At 45.7% G+C, this 12,813-nt stretch overlaps 2 protein-coding genes across 6 annotated transcripts in view; one reads left to right on the top strand and one right to left on the bottom strand.

Moving 5' to 3' along the window:
* The window catches only part of POLE4 (DNA polymerase epsilon 4, accessory subunit), a 200,661-nt gene that overhangs the window by 177,963 nt on the left and 9,885 nt on the right, over positions 1–12,813 (top strand). For 2 of the 5 annotated variants that reach the window (XM_062209730.1, XM_062209729.1), the window contains one exon: positions 7,138–8,116. The exons of the other annotated variants lie outside the window; for them this stretch is intronic. In XM_062209730.1, coding sequence (XP_062065714.1) covers positions 7,138–7,162 — 25 coding nt within the window. In that variant the 3' untranslated portion in view covers positions 7,163–8,116. Of the gene's footprint in view, positions 1–7,137; positions 8,117–12,813 lie in introns of those variants that run through there. 5 annotated transcript variants of the gene reach the window in all.
* TACR1 (tachykinin receptor 1) overlaps positions 1–12,813 on the bottom strand; it is a 177,665-nt gene that overhangs the window by 46,558 nt on the left and 118,294 nt on the right. The window lies entirely within an intron of this gene.

Here is a 12,813-nt window from a genome sequence, read left to right on the forward strand (position 1 = left end):
AGTGTTATAGAGATCATATGGATAGGATTAAGTGGTAAAGTGACCATATAGAAAGGATCCAGTGTTAAAGTGATCATATACATAAGACTAAGTGTTTGGTAATAATAATAGAATTAAAAAGGAGTGAATGCTCCAATGTAGGAAGCAGTCCATACAGCAGACTCATAGAATGACAATCACTTTAAGTAGCACTCAGACCTCAGAATCAGCCCATAAGGCATTCTGGTCTGTCAGAAAAGCCCGTGAGAACATTTTAGGCATGGAAAGCCAAGACATGGCAAATATGTTCTACATGAAGGTCCTCGGTGGGTGAGATCTCAGTGGAAAGAAGTGGCCACCAAAGAAGGAGGTACTTTTCTCTGAAGGTATGAGAGAACTTCAACTTTGCTTATGACCTTGTCAAGTTAGTGAATCCAAAAGGCTTCCGTAGCCAAAGCAGCTCATGTCAAGAGCCTTGGGTAATCACTGACTTTGTACATAAGAGTGTAAATTGTTAAATAAACAACAAAAGTCACTGTGCACTAACTTACCATGCAGGACCTCTGTCCTCAAAGAGTTGTATCATGAGACTTAATAGTAAAAACTTATTCTCAATAATCACTTCCTTGGGGCCAGCACTGTGGTGTAGTGGGTAAAGCCACCGCTTGCAGTGCCAGCATCCCACATGGGCGCTGGTTTGAGTCTTGGATGCTCCACTTCCAATCCAGCTCTCTACTATGGCCTGGGAAAGCAGTAGAAGATGGCCCAAGTGTTTGGGACCCTGCACCTGCACCGGAGACCTGGAAGAAGCTCCTGGCTCCTGGTTCCAGGTAGGCACAGCTCTAGCTGTTGTGGCTATTTGTGGAGTGAACCAGCAGATGGAAAATCTATCTCTCTCTGCCTCTGCCTCTCTGTAACTCTGCCTTTCAAATAAAGAAGTAAATAACCCCCCCCCCTTTTTTTTTAAGAACCACTTCCTTTTAGTGTATTAAAGAGGATTTTCTTATGTCTCATAAGTTATAGTTACATCCAAGAGCTTGCAAAAGATGTATCATTCTTGGGTTCTTCTTTAAAGATTAAATAAGTTTCTGAAAGGAAAGAAAGGGGAGGAAGGAAGGGAAAAGAAGGGGAAAAAACAAAAACAAAAACGTGAAATCACCTTTGAGATGCAATAACTTTGAACAGCGCTTGTCTGGACTGCTGAAGAACAGAACTTTTCTTTTTTTCTTTTCCTTTTTCTTTCTCATACTAAGTGTTGAATTCTTTACCTAGAATAGGGTTAATCCCCTGTATATAAAGTTAAATGAAAATCGATTTTAGTGAAAAACAGGATAGGGAACTGGAGAGGGAAGAGGAGCAGGGGTAGGAGGGCAGGTGTGATGGGAAAAATTACTATGTTCCTAATGTTGTGTTTATGAAATGTATGCAAGTAAGTTAATAAGTAAATGAATAAAAATAAAGTTAGAAGCCGGTGCCGCGGCTCAATAGGCTAATCCTCTGCCTGGGGCACCAGCACATGGGTTCTAGTCCCGGTTGGGGCACCGGATTCTGTCCTGGTTGCTCCTCTTCCAGTCCAGCTCTCTGCTGTGGCCTGGGAAGGCAATGGAGGATGGCCCAAGTGCTTGGGCCCTGCAACCACATGGGTAACCAGGAGGAAGCATCTGGCTCCTGGCTTCGGATCGGTGCAACGCGCCGGCCGCAGCGGCCATTGAGGGGTGAGCCAACGGAAAAGGAAGACCTTTCTCTTTGTCTCTCTCTCTGTCTACTCTGCCTGTCAAAAAAAAAAAAGTTAGAAGAAGAAATCATATATGTGCTAGAAGAAAACACTGGTGAGATCCTCTTTCATCTCAGGCAAGGCTTGGTTACCCATGACTCAAAAATTCAGAGTAAATAAAATATTGTTAACTTTGTACAAAAAATTTGCACTGCAAGAATCACTAAAGTTTGTTTTTACAGGCAGAGTGGACAGTGAGAGAGAGAGAGACAGAGAGAAAGGTCTTCCTTTGCCATTGGTTCACCCTCCAATGGCCACCATGTCCGGCGCGCTGTGGCCGGCGCACCGCGCTGATCCAAAGGCAAAAGCCAGGTGCTTCTCCTGGTCTCCCATGGGGTGCAGGGCCCAAGCACTTGGGCCATCCTCCACTGCACTCCCGGGCCATAGCAGAGAGCTGGCCTGGAAGAGGGGCAACCGGTACAGAATCCGGCGCCCTGATCAGGACTAGAACCCAGTGTGCCGGTGCCGCTAGGCGGAGGATTAGCCTATTCAGCCACAACGCTGGCCCTAATCACTAAAGTTTTAAAAACATTTGTAATATGTATTATGGATAAATATTTAATAGTTCAAAATGTAAAAAAAAGAAAGGGCTTTGAGAATCACTGTCAGTGTAGCACACAAAATGTGAAACTGTGTGGCTGCCATTGTGGTGCAGCAGGTTAAGCAGTGCCGACATCCCCTATGGGCACCAGTTTCAGTCCCGCTGCTCCACTTCCCATCCAGATCCCTGATAATGCTCCTGGAAAAGCAGCAGAGAATGGCCGAAATCCTTGAGCCGCTGCACCCACAAGGGAGACATCAATAAAGCTCCTGGCTTCTGGCTTTGGCTTGGCCCAGCCATTTGGGCAGTGAACCAGAAGATGGAAGATCTCTCTCTCTCCCTTTCTCTGGAACTCTGCCTTTCAAATAAATAAATTTAATTTTTTTTAAACGTGAAATTCTTCAGTCTGATAGAAGACACCCTCAGTGTACAGGCCCATCCTATCTAAAATGGTAGCCAGTGGTCACTTGAATCTGGTGAGCCTTGAATTGCAGCTAAATTGGGCTGTGCGGCAAGTGTAAAATACATGCTGAAATTTGAAGAGAGTACACACCTAAAGAATATAAAATATCTCATTAATATTTTTATTAATATGTATTTTATAATACCGTGGATATGTTTCAACAATGTGTACTATTAACATGTATCTCACGTTTGTTTTTAGAACACGGGGGTGCTAGAACATTAAAAATTCCACTTGTGTCTTGCATTTGCAGTTTGCATGATATTTCTACGGGGCTGATGGACTATGCTGACCTGCTCACAGCTCTGGGAAAAGCAAGCCCATAGCTTTTCCCTGAGCACCACCAGGGACAAGACCACAAACCTTCCTCTGCAAATCAGGGTTTCTTTCTCTCTGGGGTTATTTGGAAGACACTGTTAATAGACAGTTGCAAAGAACAATTATCTTTCACCACACACATTTGACAGGGCTTACTTTGAGAAAAGCTGTGGAAGTGTAAAGTCAAATCAAAACTAATTAAAACCCTTGCCTAAAGAAGCCTCGTCAGTGCCCAGCACAGGAAGGAGAGACCTGTGATGGGGCACGCCTTTGTGCAAGTCAGCACTCCCCTAGCTGTGGCTCCAGGCTGTCACTGTCTCTCCCCACCCCTTGTCATTTTCAACAGTAAATAATTGGACTCTGTTCACTTCCTTGCCATTCCTAATTACTTCTCCCCTGTTGATGGCGACCTTTTTAAACAAAAGGGGTCCAGCCACTTGGAGGAACTGAAATACTTTTGATATTGTTACTTAAACATACAACAGGGTCAGGATTTTAGGTGCTGTTTGTGGTAGGGGTACAGTGCTAGAGTTGCACAGGAAACGAAGCACTGAGGAGGAATTTAGCCCCTAGTGGCATGAGTTCAGAGACTGTTTTGGAATCCTGATGGAACTCTCCATGGTGGAGCAAACTTCCCACATCTGTAGTCCCACCAAACCTGGGTCCTTACTATAGTTCTTCTCTGCCTTGCAACTTTAGCCTGCAGTGGAAACCCCTCCCTGCCCCTTTTGTGACACATGGGTGGAGAAAGTCCCAGACCCTCGATGTCACCAGGGATACTTTGCCTGGCTGACCTGCCCCTTTCTGCAGCCACATGGGAGATGCTGTCCCCTGCCATGCTGCTCCAGTTGCCCTCACTGGACAGAGAGAGTGAGCTACCATCTGCTGGTTAATGCCTCGAATGCCCACTGGAGCTGGGGCTGACTGAGCTGAAGCTGGGAAGATGAGAACTCAGTCCAGGTTTTCTACATGGGCAGCACAGATTCAACCATTTGAGCCATCACTGCTGCCGTCCAGGGTCTACCTTAGTGGGAAGTTGGAGTCAGGAGCCAGAGTTGGGACCTGAATCCAGGCATTCTTAAATGCTAGACCAAACACTTACCACTGGCCTTACGTCTTGTCCTCAGTCAGGTCCTGCTGCCTCCAGCCTATGGTCTTTCTGTGCAGTGCTGTCTGCTTCCAGTATGCCACCCCCGCCCTTCCCTCTCTCATCATATAGCTCCCTTGTCCTCTGGGCTTAACTCCCTGGGCATATCTTCTGTGAAAGCTTGAGCTTTTCTATTTGCTCCGATGGTGGCCATGGCTTTTCTTTAAAAGTGCTTGCTTATCACAGTTGATGCTATAGGGCTGGCACTGTGATATGATTACTTGAGGTTTGTCTTTACCACTCAATTTTAAGCAGCTGAACAGTGGAAATAATACTCATTTTGTTCACTTGTGTAGCCCCAGGACTAAAGTCTCAATAAATATTTGCTGAATGAATAGATATGTTCATTCTGCAACTCCTCCAGACCACCCCGACTGCACTGGAGAGGGTGTTGTTTGTGTGGCGGGGTTGGAGGAAGGGGACAATTTCCTGTCCTCTCCTTCCATTGAGTGGAAGGGACCCCTGTGCTGCATCCAGTAGTCGTGTGTGGAGGAGGTGGGAGGTGATGGTGAATTAGGTGGGTCAGTTACAAGGTTACATGTCAGGCCAGCTCAGGCACATGGGAAAGATGAGTTACAGCCCCTAACCTTGAGCCACTCCTCCTTGGCCTAAGCTGTTCTCACTCCCTGCAATTTCCCTCCCTCTTGATTTCCAGTCCTCTTCCTGTTTCCCATAGCTCATCTACTTTAGCTGCTGTGACTCCCTGCCCCGCCCCGGCCCCTTCCTTTCACATGCCGTCCCCACCTTCCTGCTAGTCTGGACGTTTCCCATGGGCAGAATCAAGCTCTCCTGGAATGCTTGGAGTCAGTTTCCCATCTGACTACAGTGGTTTCTACTCCTAACACATTCCTGTAAGATGGCCTGGGTCTGGCTAGCCATCACGGAGGCTGGCCACGTGCACCTCCCTGCCTCTGGCCTACAGGGCTGGGACCATGGACAGAGTTTAAGATGAGGCCACTGTGTGGGGGAGTTCTTCATCTCTGCATGTCACCACTGTCATGCTGTTAGCAGGTACTGCATGTCTTGCCTTTGCATAAGTGCGTGATTTGTTCATTAGACAAATCTCCTTACCCTTGATTTACCAGAAGGAGACTGCTACTTACCACCTCCAAGGACAATGCCTCTGTCCAAGTCCCTACTTGGACCTGCCATCTTTCTCCAGAATTAGTGCCGTATTTCCCTTGTTCTACCTAGGCTTCCCAATTTCAGCCCAAGATTCAGAGTGATCTGTTGAAATATGTCAACCATGTCACTCCCACGCTTAGGATCTTCCAAGGATTTCTCACCTAGAGTGAAGCTGAAGCCCATGCAATTGGCTTCTCCAACTTTGTGTCTTACAAGCTCCCCTCGCTCTTTGCATACCAGCAACACTGACTCCCTTCTGGCTCCTTGAATGTGCCAAAGATGTTCCTGCCTCTGTCCTTTGCATCTACTGTCTCCTCTGCCTGGAACACATTCCATCAGGTGTGTGTAGCTCACCCTCATCTCCAGGACTCTGCTCCAGTGGATTTGACAATGTGTGGACTGTGTCTTTCCTCTAACCTGTGATATGGCTCCTCTTGGCTTTACTCTCTGAAAACAGAAAAACATAGCACTGGGATTACTGTTAAACATAGGCAGGTTAAGAACTCCCTTTAGACAATTATCTCTTGCTTGGGGGCATCTGATGAATTCTAAGAGATCACAGAGACTAGGGCTATCATTTCTAAATTAATAATAAAGTGAGAGAGTAGGCATTTGGCCAACTAGTTAGGATGCCTTGGTTTGATACCTGTCTCTAGATTCCCACCAGAGCAGACTCTGGGAGGCAGCAGTGGAGGCTCAAGTATTGAGTCCTTGCCACCCATGTGAGAGACCTGGACTGAGTTCCTGGCTCCTTGCTTCAGCACGTCTCCACCCCAGCCATTGTAGGCATTTGGAGAGTATGATCTGTGTGACCCTATGTTGCTCAAATAAAATAAAATTTATATAATATGTGTGTATATATATATATATATATGGCAAAATCACTTCTGCAAGCTTTAGAGTTATGAAGCCATATGACCATCTAGTGTAGCATTAAGTGTGCTGATAAAAGAGGTCATCATTGCCTCACTTGACATATAAGAAAAGAAAGGCTGAGAGAGAGGTGACATTCTTAATATAGAAGCTGGATGCTGTGAGGGGGGACCTAGGCCTAGACGTCTTTTGTATTGCCACCACCCCAAGCCTGTCCCCTCACCCAAACCAATGGCATTATAAGGGTCTTACACATATTACAAGAAGGAATTTTCTGGAAAACTCTACATGGACTGACTACAATGGTCCAAATATGGATGCTCTTCCCTTACCATCTGAATCTTCATCAAAACCATCATTGTCACCATGCATCTAATTGTCTATAGTTCATTGTCCTGTCCATAGGAGGGTGTTAGGATATAACACATGCAGTTGCTAAAACAGATGACCCTCACCCCTTTTAAGTCTGACCAAAAGTCCCTTCATAATGGTGTGGCAGCCTGCTAGAAAGTGCAACCCACCCACTCCCTACCCTGTATGTCCACTCCCTCATTCTACTGTTATTTCTTTTCTCTCATAGTACTTTTGTAACACATAACCTAATTTAATTACTTATTACTTATCTATTGCTTATGTCTTAGCTCCTTTGCCTAGAGTATATGCTCTGTGTGGACAGAGTCTTTGTTTTGATGGTGACTTAGAACAGGGCCAGGCTCAAAAAAGCCACAATAAATCAATCAATAAATAAATATTATTACATTTCCCTCATCTTGCATGTAGTCAGCCAACCCTGGAGGTAAGCTCCAAACTCCTGAGTCATCTGAGCATGTTCTGCACTCCCTCACCCTGCCAATGAACTGCTGCCTACATCTTAGAGATTTATTACGTCTTATTTTTGTCCCTCTGTCTCTCTGCAGGACGCCTTCCTTTCCTGGTCCTTGAGCAGCTCTCATGTGGATGATTACAGTGCTCTTTGGATTGGGATCCCTTGTTTCATCTGCCTCCATCCCATCTATCCACCTGCCACTCTGCAGCCAGAATGAAATCTGAACTCTGCAAACCAGAGCACGCCACTCGTATGCTTAAACTCTTCTCAGTGATTAGAGATAGAGCCTATGTAAAGAGAAGAACCTGGCTTTCATAAGATAAATTTACATAATATTGTGGAATTCTCTCTTAAAGACTACAAAATATTCATTTTGCAAACCTTATGAACACATTGCCAGGTACACAGTGTGCAGACACATCATTAGCAAAGGGCTAAGTTGAGATTTGAACCGGCAACCTCCATCTACTGTCTCAGAGAGTGGGGCCTAGCATCAGAGTCCACTACTAACTTGCCATGTGACTAGGGCCAAGTTGCTTAATCTCACCTGTCTCTGTCATCAGTGTAAACAGGAATGGTAACAGTATCCACCTCATTGTGTTGCTGCAGGGATTAAAATATTTACTATACAGGAAGCACTTAGTTTCTCACACATCCTAACCAAGCAACAAACCTTAGCTAGCGGTTATCACATCTCTGATTACCACTTGCCTAGTCTCCGTATGATCTTTAAGCTTTTAGAATTAGGACAAACATTTTTCAAAGGAGGGGTGTGACCATTCCCCAGGAGGCCCACGGTGCCATCAGCAGTGCGTTCACCATGATCCCACAGCCATTCGCCTCGCCAAGTGACAGTGTGACTGAATAACTCGTGCCTTTTCTGACACACCTCTCGGACGGCCAGCTTCGCCCGCTGCCCTGACCACCTTGTTTGAAGGAGCTATCACCAAGCGCTCTGCCCACCAACACGGGGCTCCCTCCAAGTTCCCGTCAGGCCCCAGCCCTCGTCCTCGGCTCGGGTTTGTATTGATTCTATCTCATCCTTATTGTTCACAGAATAAATTGCTTTCTCTCACACATTTTGGTGTTAGATAGAATTCCTTTTTGTAATCTTCCATTTCTTATATACTTGGATGTACAAAAAAAAAAAAAAGTGCCCACTGAATTCCTTCTACTCATGGTGACTTTGGGAAATTACTCAAGTGCTCTGGATCTCATTTCAGATAAAAAGTAGAATTAGATGATATTCAAGTTCTCCCTGTATTTCACATTCTGTGATCTCTTAGTTTGATAGCCAGATCCATGACCAACAATAATTCGGCTGCTCCCATTTACAGGTGCCTGTGAGACCTTTTAACTATGCTGTTTCTAGTCTTCTCAGTAATTCTTTGAGGGAATACTACATACCCATTTTTCAGATGAGGAAAACTAACATGAGGAACTATTTAAAAAACACAATTTGCTTAAGTGACTCAATGTGACAAGACTGGATTCTACCTTGAGTCTAACCTCAAAGCCTGGAACCCTTTCCCTTCTCTGGAATGTCTCATGTCTCATATTTCTTTTGTAGTGCTCTTGGCCATGGAGGACAGGCCTAGGCACAAGACATGATCTGCAATGACCTTTCAGTTGCATTCCATAACTCAAGAACAGGGCTTCAGCCAGCGCCACGGCTCACTTGGCTAATCCTTCACCTGCGGCGCCGGCACACTGGGTTCTAGTCCCGATTGGGATGCCGGATTCTGTCCCGGTTGCTCCTCTTCCAGGCCAGCTCTCTGCTGTGGCCTGGGAAGGCAGTGGAGGATGGCCCAAGTGCTTGGGCCCTGAACCCGCATGGGAGACCAGGAGGAAGCACCTGGCTCCTGGCTTCGGATTGGCACAGCGCGCCGGCCATGGTGGCCATTTGGGGGTGAACCAATGGAAGGAAGACCTTTCTCTCTCTCTCTCTCTCTCTCTCTCTCACTCTGCCTGTTGGAAAAAAAAAAAAAAGAACAGGACTCCATTCACACATTTCCATACTTGCTCCTGCTGCTGCCCTGCTGTGTGGCTGGGCCCTCTGGGGGCTCCTGGATGCTGGCAGTTTGACAGAAAGCAGCCCACATGGGGAAGAAGCCGTTCTTCTACTCATTAGTGTATGGCTGCAGGTTACCTGACTCCTAATAAGCCTAAGTTCACAAATTATTTGTATTCATTAAATATACATAAGGACAATAATGCCTGCCTCCTGGGACTTACAGGAGAAATTTAAATGAGGAAACCAATGCAGCATCAGTGTGTGATTTTTGTTTTTGTTCCAGTTCCACCTGGATGCAGAACTCAGAACACCTTGAAGTTATTTCACACACACACATGCTAGGTAGCAGCAAAGAGCTCCCTGATGACCTGACAAGGTTACAGGAGAGAGGGCTTATTTCACACACCCTGTAGCGTATAACTCACTACCCACCTTCTGACTTGCCTTTCCCTAAATCATTTTAAGCCTTATTGGTCCTGCCTCCTATCCTTCCCTCAACTTCAAATAGTTCCCCACTTGATTATGCAAAATGCCACAACGCCAGATTTACTTTCCAAACTTATGTGCCTAACTCCTGATGATGTTTAGAAAATAAAGTCTATGCCGTTAACAGGAATTACACTTTGAGCAGTTAGTAGATTATAAACAATAAAAGAGTATTTTTCCTTAGTCATTATCATCACCATCTTCATTGTAAAAACTTCTATTGGCGACTTAGAAGAAAAAGCAGGGGGGAGAGGGAGTGCCAGAGGAAGAGGGAGGGAGAGTGAGGAGGGGAGGGAGAGAGAAGCAGGCTTGAAAGCCGGAGACACGGTAATTTAAATCCAATTTTCAAAAGAGTTATAGAAGGATCGGGAGATGTAGTGCTAGGTAAAGTAGCTCTGGAACTCAATCTCCTATGCTCAGAATAATTGGACCAGACCCCAAACCTAAGTATAACCTGGAGACACAGAATCCCAGAGAATTCTCAAAGCTACTCAATCAGCGGCCGCTTCTGGGAGAGGGTCTCAAAGGCCACTGTCCACCTGCCTGACCTAGAGGGTCAGAATCCTCTTCCTAGGCTGACTCTGGCGTCCTCCATGGGCTGAGTCCAGCCTCACTGATCAACACTCCCTCTCACATACCGCCCGCCTGAATCTACCATGCCAGTGTCTTTCATTATCCTTTGGGGAGGGTTCCTTGTGAGAATTCAGTGGAAATCAAATGCATCTGGAAGAGGGGGCATGGAAGCAATGGAGAGCTGCAAAGGAATGGAGGAATGAAATTAAAGCTATCAAATTAAGAACATTCCTGATCCCAAGTCTTTGATTATTCCTTGTCATCTACAGGCAAAGTTATTTTATGTGTTGTAAACTAGATTCATTTCCAGTAACTTCAAGTGTTATGAATCATCCAGTGATAGCAGGTCTGCCAAGGGGGACAGAGACTGTGGATGGAGACTGGGGTCCCTTAAGAGCACAGAGGAGAGAGGTTCAGGAAAGGGGCTGGTGATGCATTTCCAATTTTACAATTTACAACCTCCTAGGGATGTTTAATCCTGATTTTCTTCTTCCTCACAAATTAATCTTCCTGTATGACTTTTAACAGAACAGAAAAGGATTCATCTGAACAATAAAAATTCTAATTTTCCATCATTGCCTGGTATCCGTGCAGTGAAGATCTTAGGAATTAGAGGCTGGAAATGGAAAGAACCAGGGGGATTGTTAGTGACAGCTGTAAGCGTTGCTCTTTTAGCTGGATTTTCTCCACCAGTAAACTTGGAATGAATCTGATCTGCTGTTAATCCCCTTATGGAATTCTCAGCAAACTTAAGACTGCACCAGTTAGAGACACTGAACAAGAGCTGTGGAGTGGGCCTGGGAGCCCAAGGGCCTTGGTATCTGTGAAACAAAGACAGGAGTCTGCAGCCCCTAATAATAATAGAATATTCTAGGTGGAAAAACCTTACAGTTTTCTAAAAGGAAGGGATAACAGAAAAAACCATTGCTCCATATCAAATTAAATATTCCATAAGGACTCTTAAGTTAAAATAAAGAGATTTGGACTATAGATTTGAGTAAAATATTAAGAAAATTGAACCCAAACTTCATATCCTTAATTTTCCTTTTAAGATTTGAAATTCTTCTTTTTAAGATTTGAAACTGTCAGGGATTTCAGTGAGCCCTGAAGTCTCTGGGTGGTGGCTGGCCTCATAACGTGAACAGCATTCGCAGTAGGTCAAGTCTACATAGTCTGTGACTTCTAAACCCCTCTGTGGTGAGGGTTCATCAAGAGAGGGAGCTGTGATGCTGCTGCTGGTGGTGAGAACGTGGTGTTGGAGTTGTGACGGTGCTGGAAGTGGGGTTGGAAAATTAATGAGGTGCTGGTTGTAGTCAGTGATGGTAGACAATGAGAGGGCAGTCATGGTGGTAGGGATGGAGGTGGCAGTGGTGATGGTGATGAAGGATGTGCCATTTGCACTCAGGTTTCAAGGATAGGCAGGAATTTCAACAGGCAGGAATTTCTTGGCATGGAACTTTCCAGTCTGAGGGAGCTATGATTCATTTCTTCTGACTTGCTGGTGAGGATGTGGAAGATAACCCCCTGAAAGGTATACAGGGGATGCCTGGTGAAATCTCGAATGCTAGGACGGGAAATTTACATGAATTTTTGTCCTGGGTGATTACTAGAATCATTAGCCAGAAGGTAACTAGAAACATTCAAACAAAAAATGAAGAGAAACTCATTCACAGTAGTCACCCTTAGAATAGAGAAGCACAAGTAGATATGAGTCATTTGTGAGTAACATAACTTGACAGCTGACTGGGGTTGAGGACCCAGGGAGAGCCATGCTCTGGCAATGTTCTGTGAGGGCATGGGTGGAACATTGTGTTCCATGACTTGTCCACAGGATCTGTACTGTGCCCAGTACATGGTAGGTGCTCCAAAGATCCCTGGGACCTGTGCTCAGAGTCACCTGGCCGAGGTGCTGAACATGTGGCTGGATTTCACCTTTTTGCTGTCCCTTTACTCTCGCCGAGGATGGATGCTCAGGTGGTGGCACACCTGCACAAAGACCTAGTTTTCATGGTTATAACATGATCCACAGTTTAGGCAGGTTCCAGGCAATCGGTAGGAGATGAAAGCATTGTACACAGCTCCTTTCTCCCAGCCCCCATTAGAGGCAGGAACTCACTGAAGAGTGGGAAGTCTGGGATGTCCTCTTGGGAGAGGTACAACTTCATCTGAATCAAGGTGCTGGGTCACAGGGAGGTTGGGAGTGTGTTTGAGGAGGGAAGAAATCAGGGCCAAGGGTCATCACTGACATTACCGGGTCAGTCTTACAGAGGTGGGGGATGCAGGGGCTGTTGGACAGACTCATTCTGTTCAAACTAGGGAAGACCTTGCATGCTCAGGTTCAGAAGTTGGACTTCTCTCGAGGGCAGAGGCTTCTAGGGCAAGACAGTTAGTGCTCACCTAATGTCCATGAGCTCTCCTTCACAACTGGTCTCCCTGTAGTCAACTGAGATCCTGAGGGTGAATTCAGGCAAGCAGAAATATGAGCACAGAGAAGCCTTCCCCTCAGGTGCTCTTAGGATGCCTCATCCATCCCTGTCAGCCCCTCTGTGGAGCCATTTAGTGCTCCAGCTCCAAGTTGGTGCAGGCTCCATCACTCAGGTTCTTGACTATGAAGAGAAGGATTCTACTGGCTGGAGCAAGACCCAGACTTGGAGTAAGCAGTGAGATTTTCTGATGGAGAATAAAGGTCTGAGG

This window comes from Lepus europaeus, chromosome 13 (genome assembly GCF_033115175.1).
Source record: "Lepus europaeus isolate LE1 chromosome 13, mLepTim1.pri, whole genome shotgun sequence".
In the NCBI taxonomy this organism is placed as follows: Eukaryota; Metazoa; Chordata; class Mammalia; order Lagomorpha; family Leporidae; genus Lepus; species Lepus europaeus.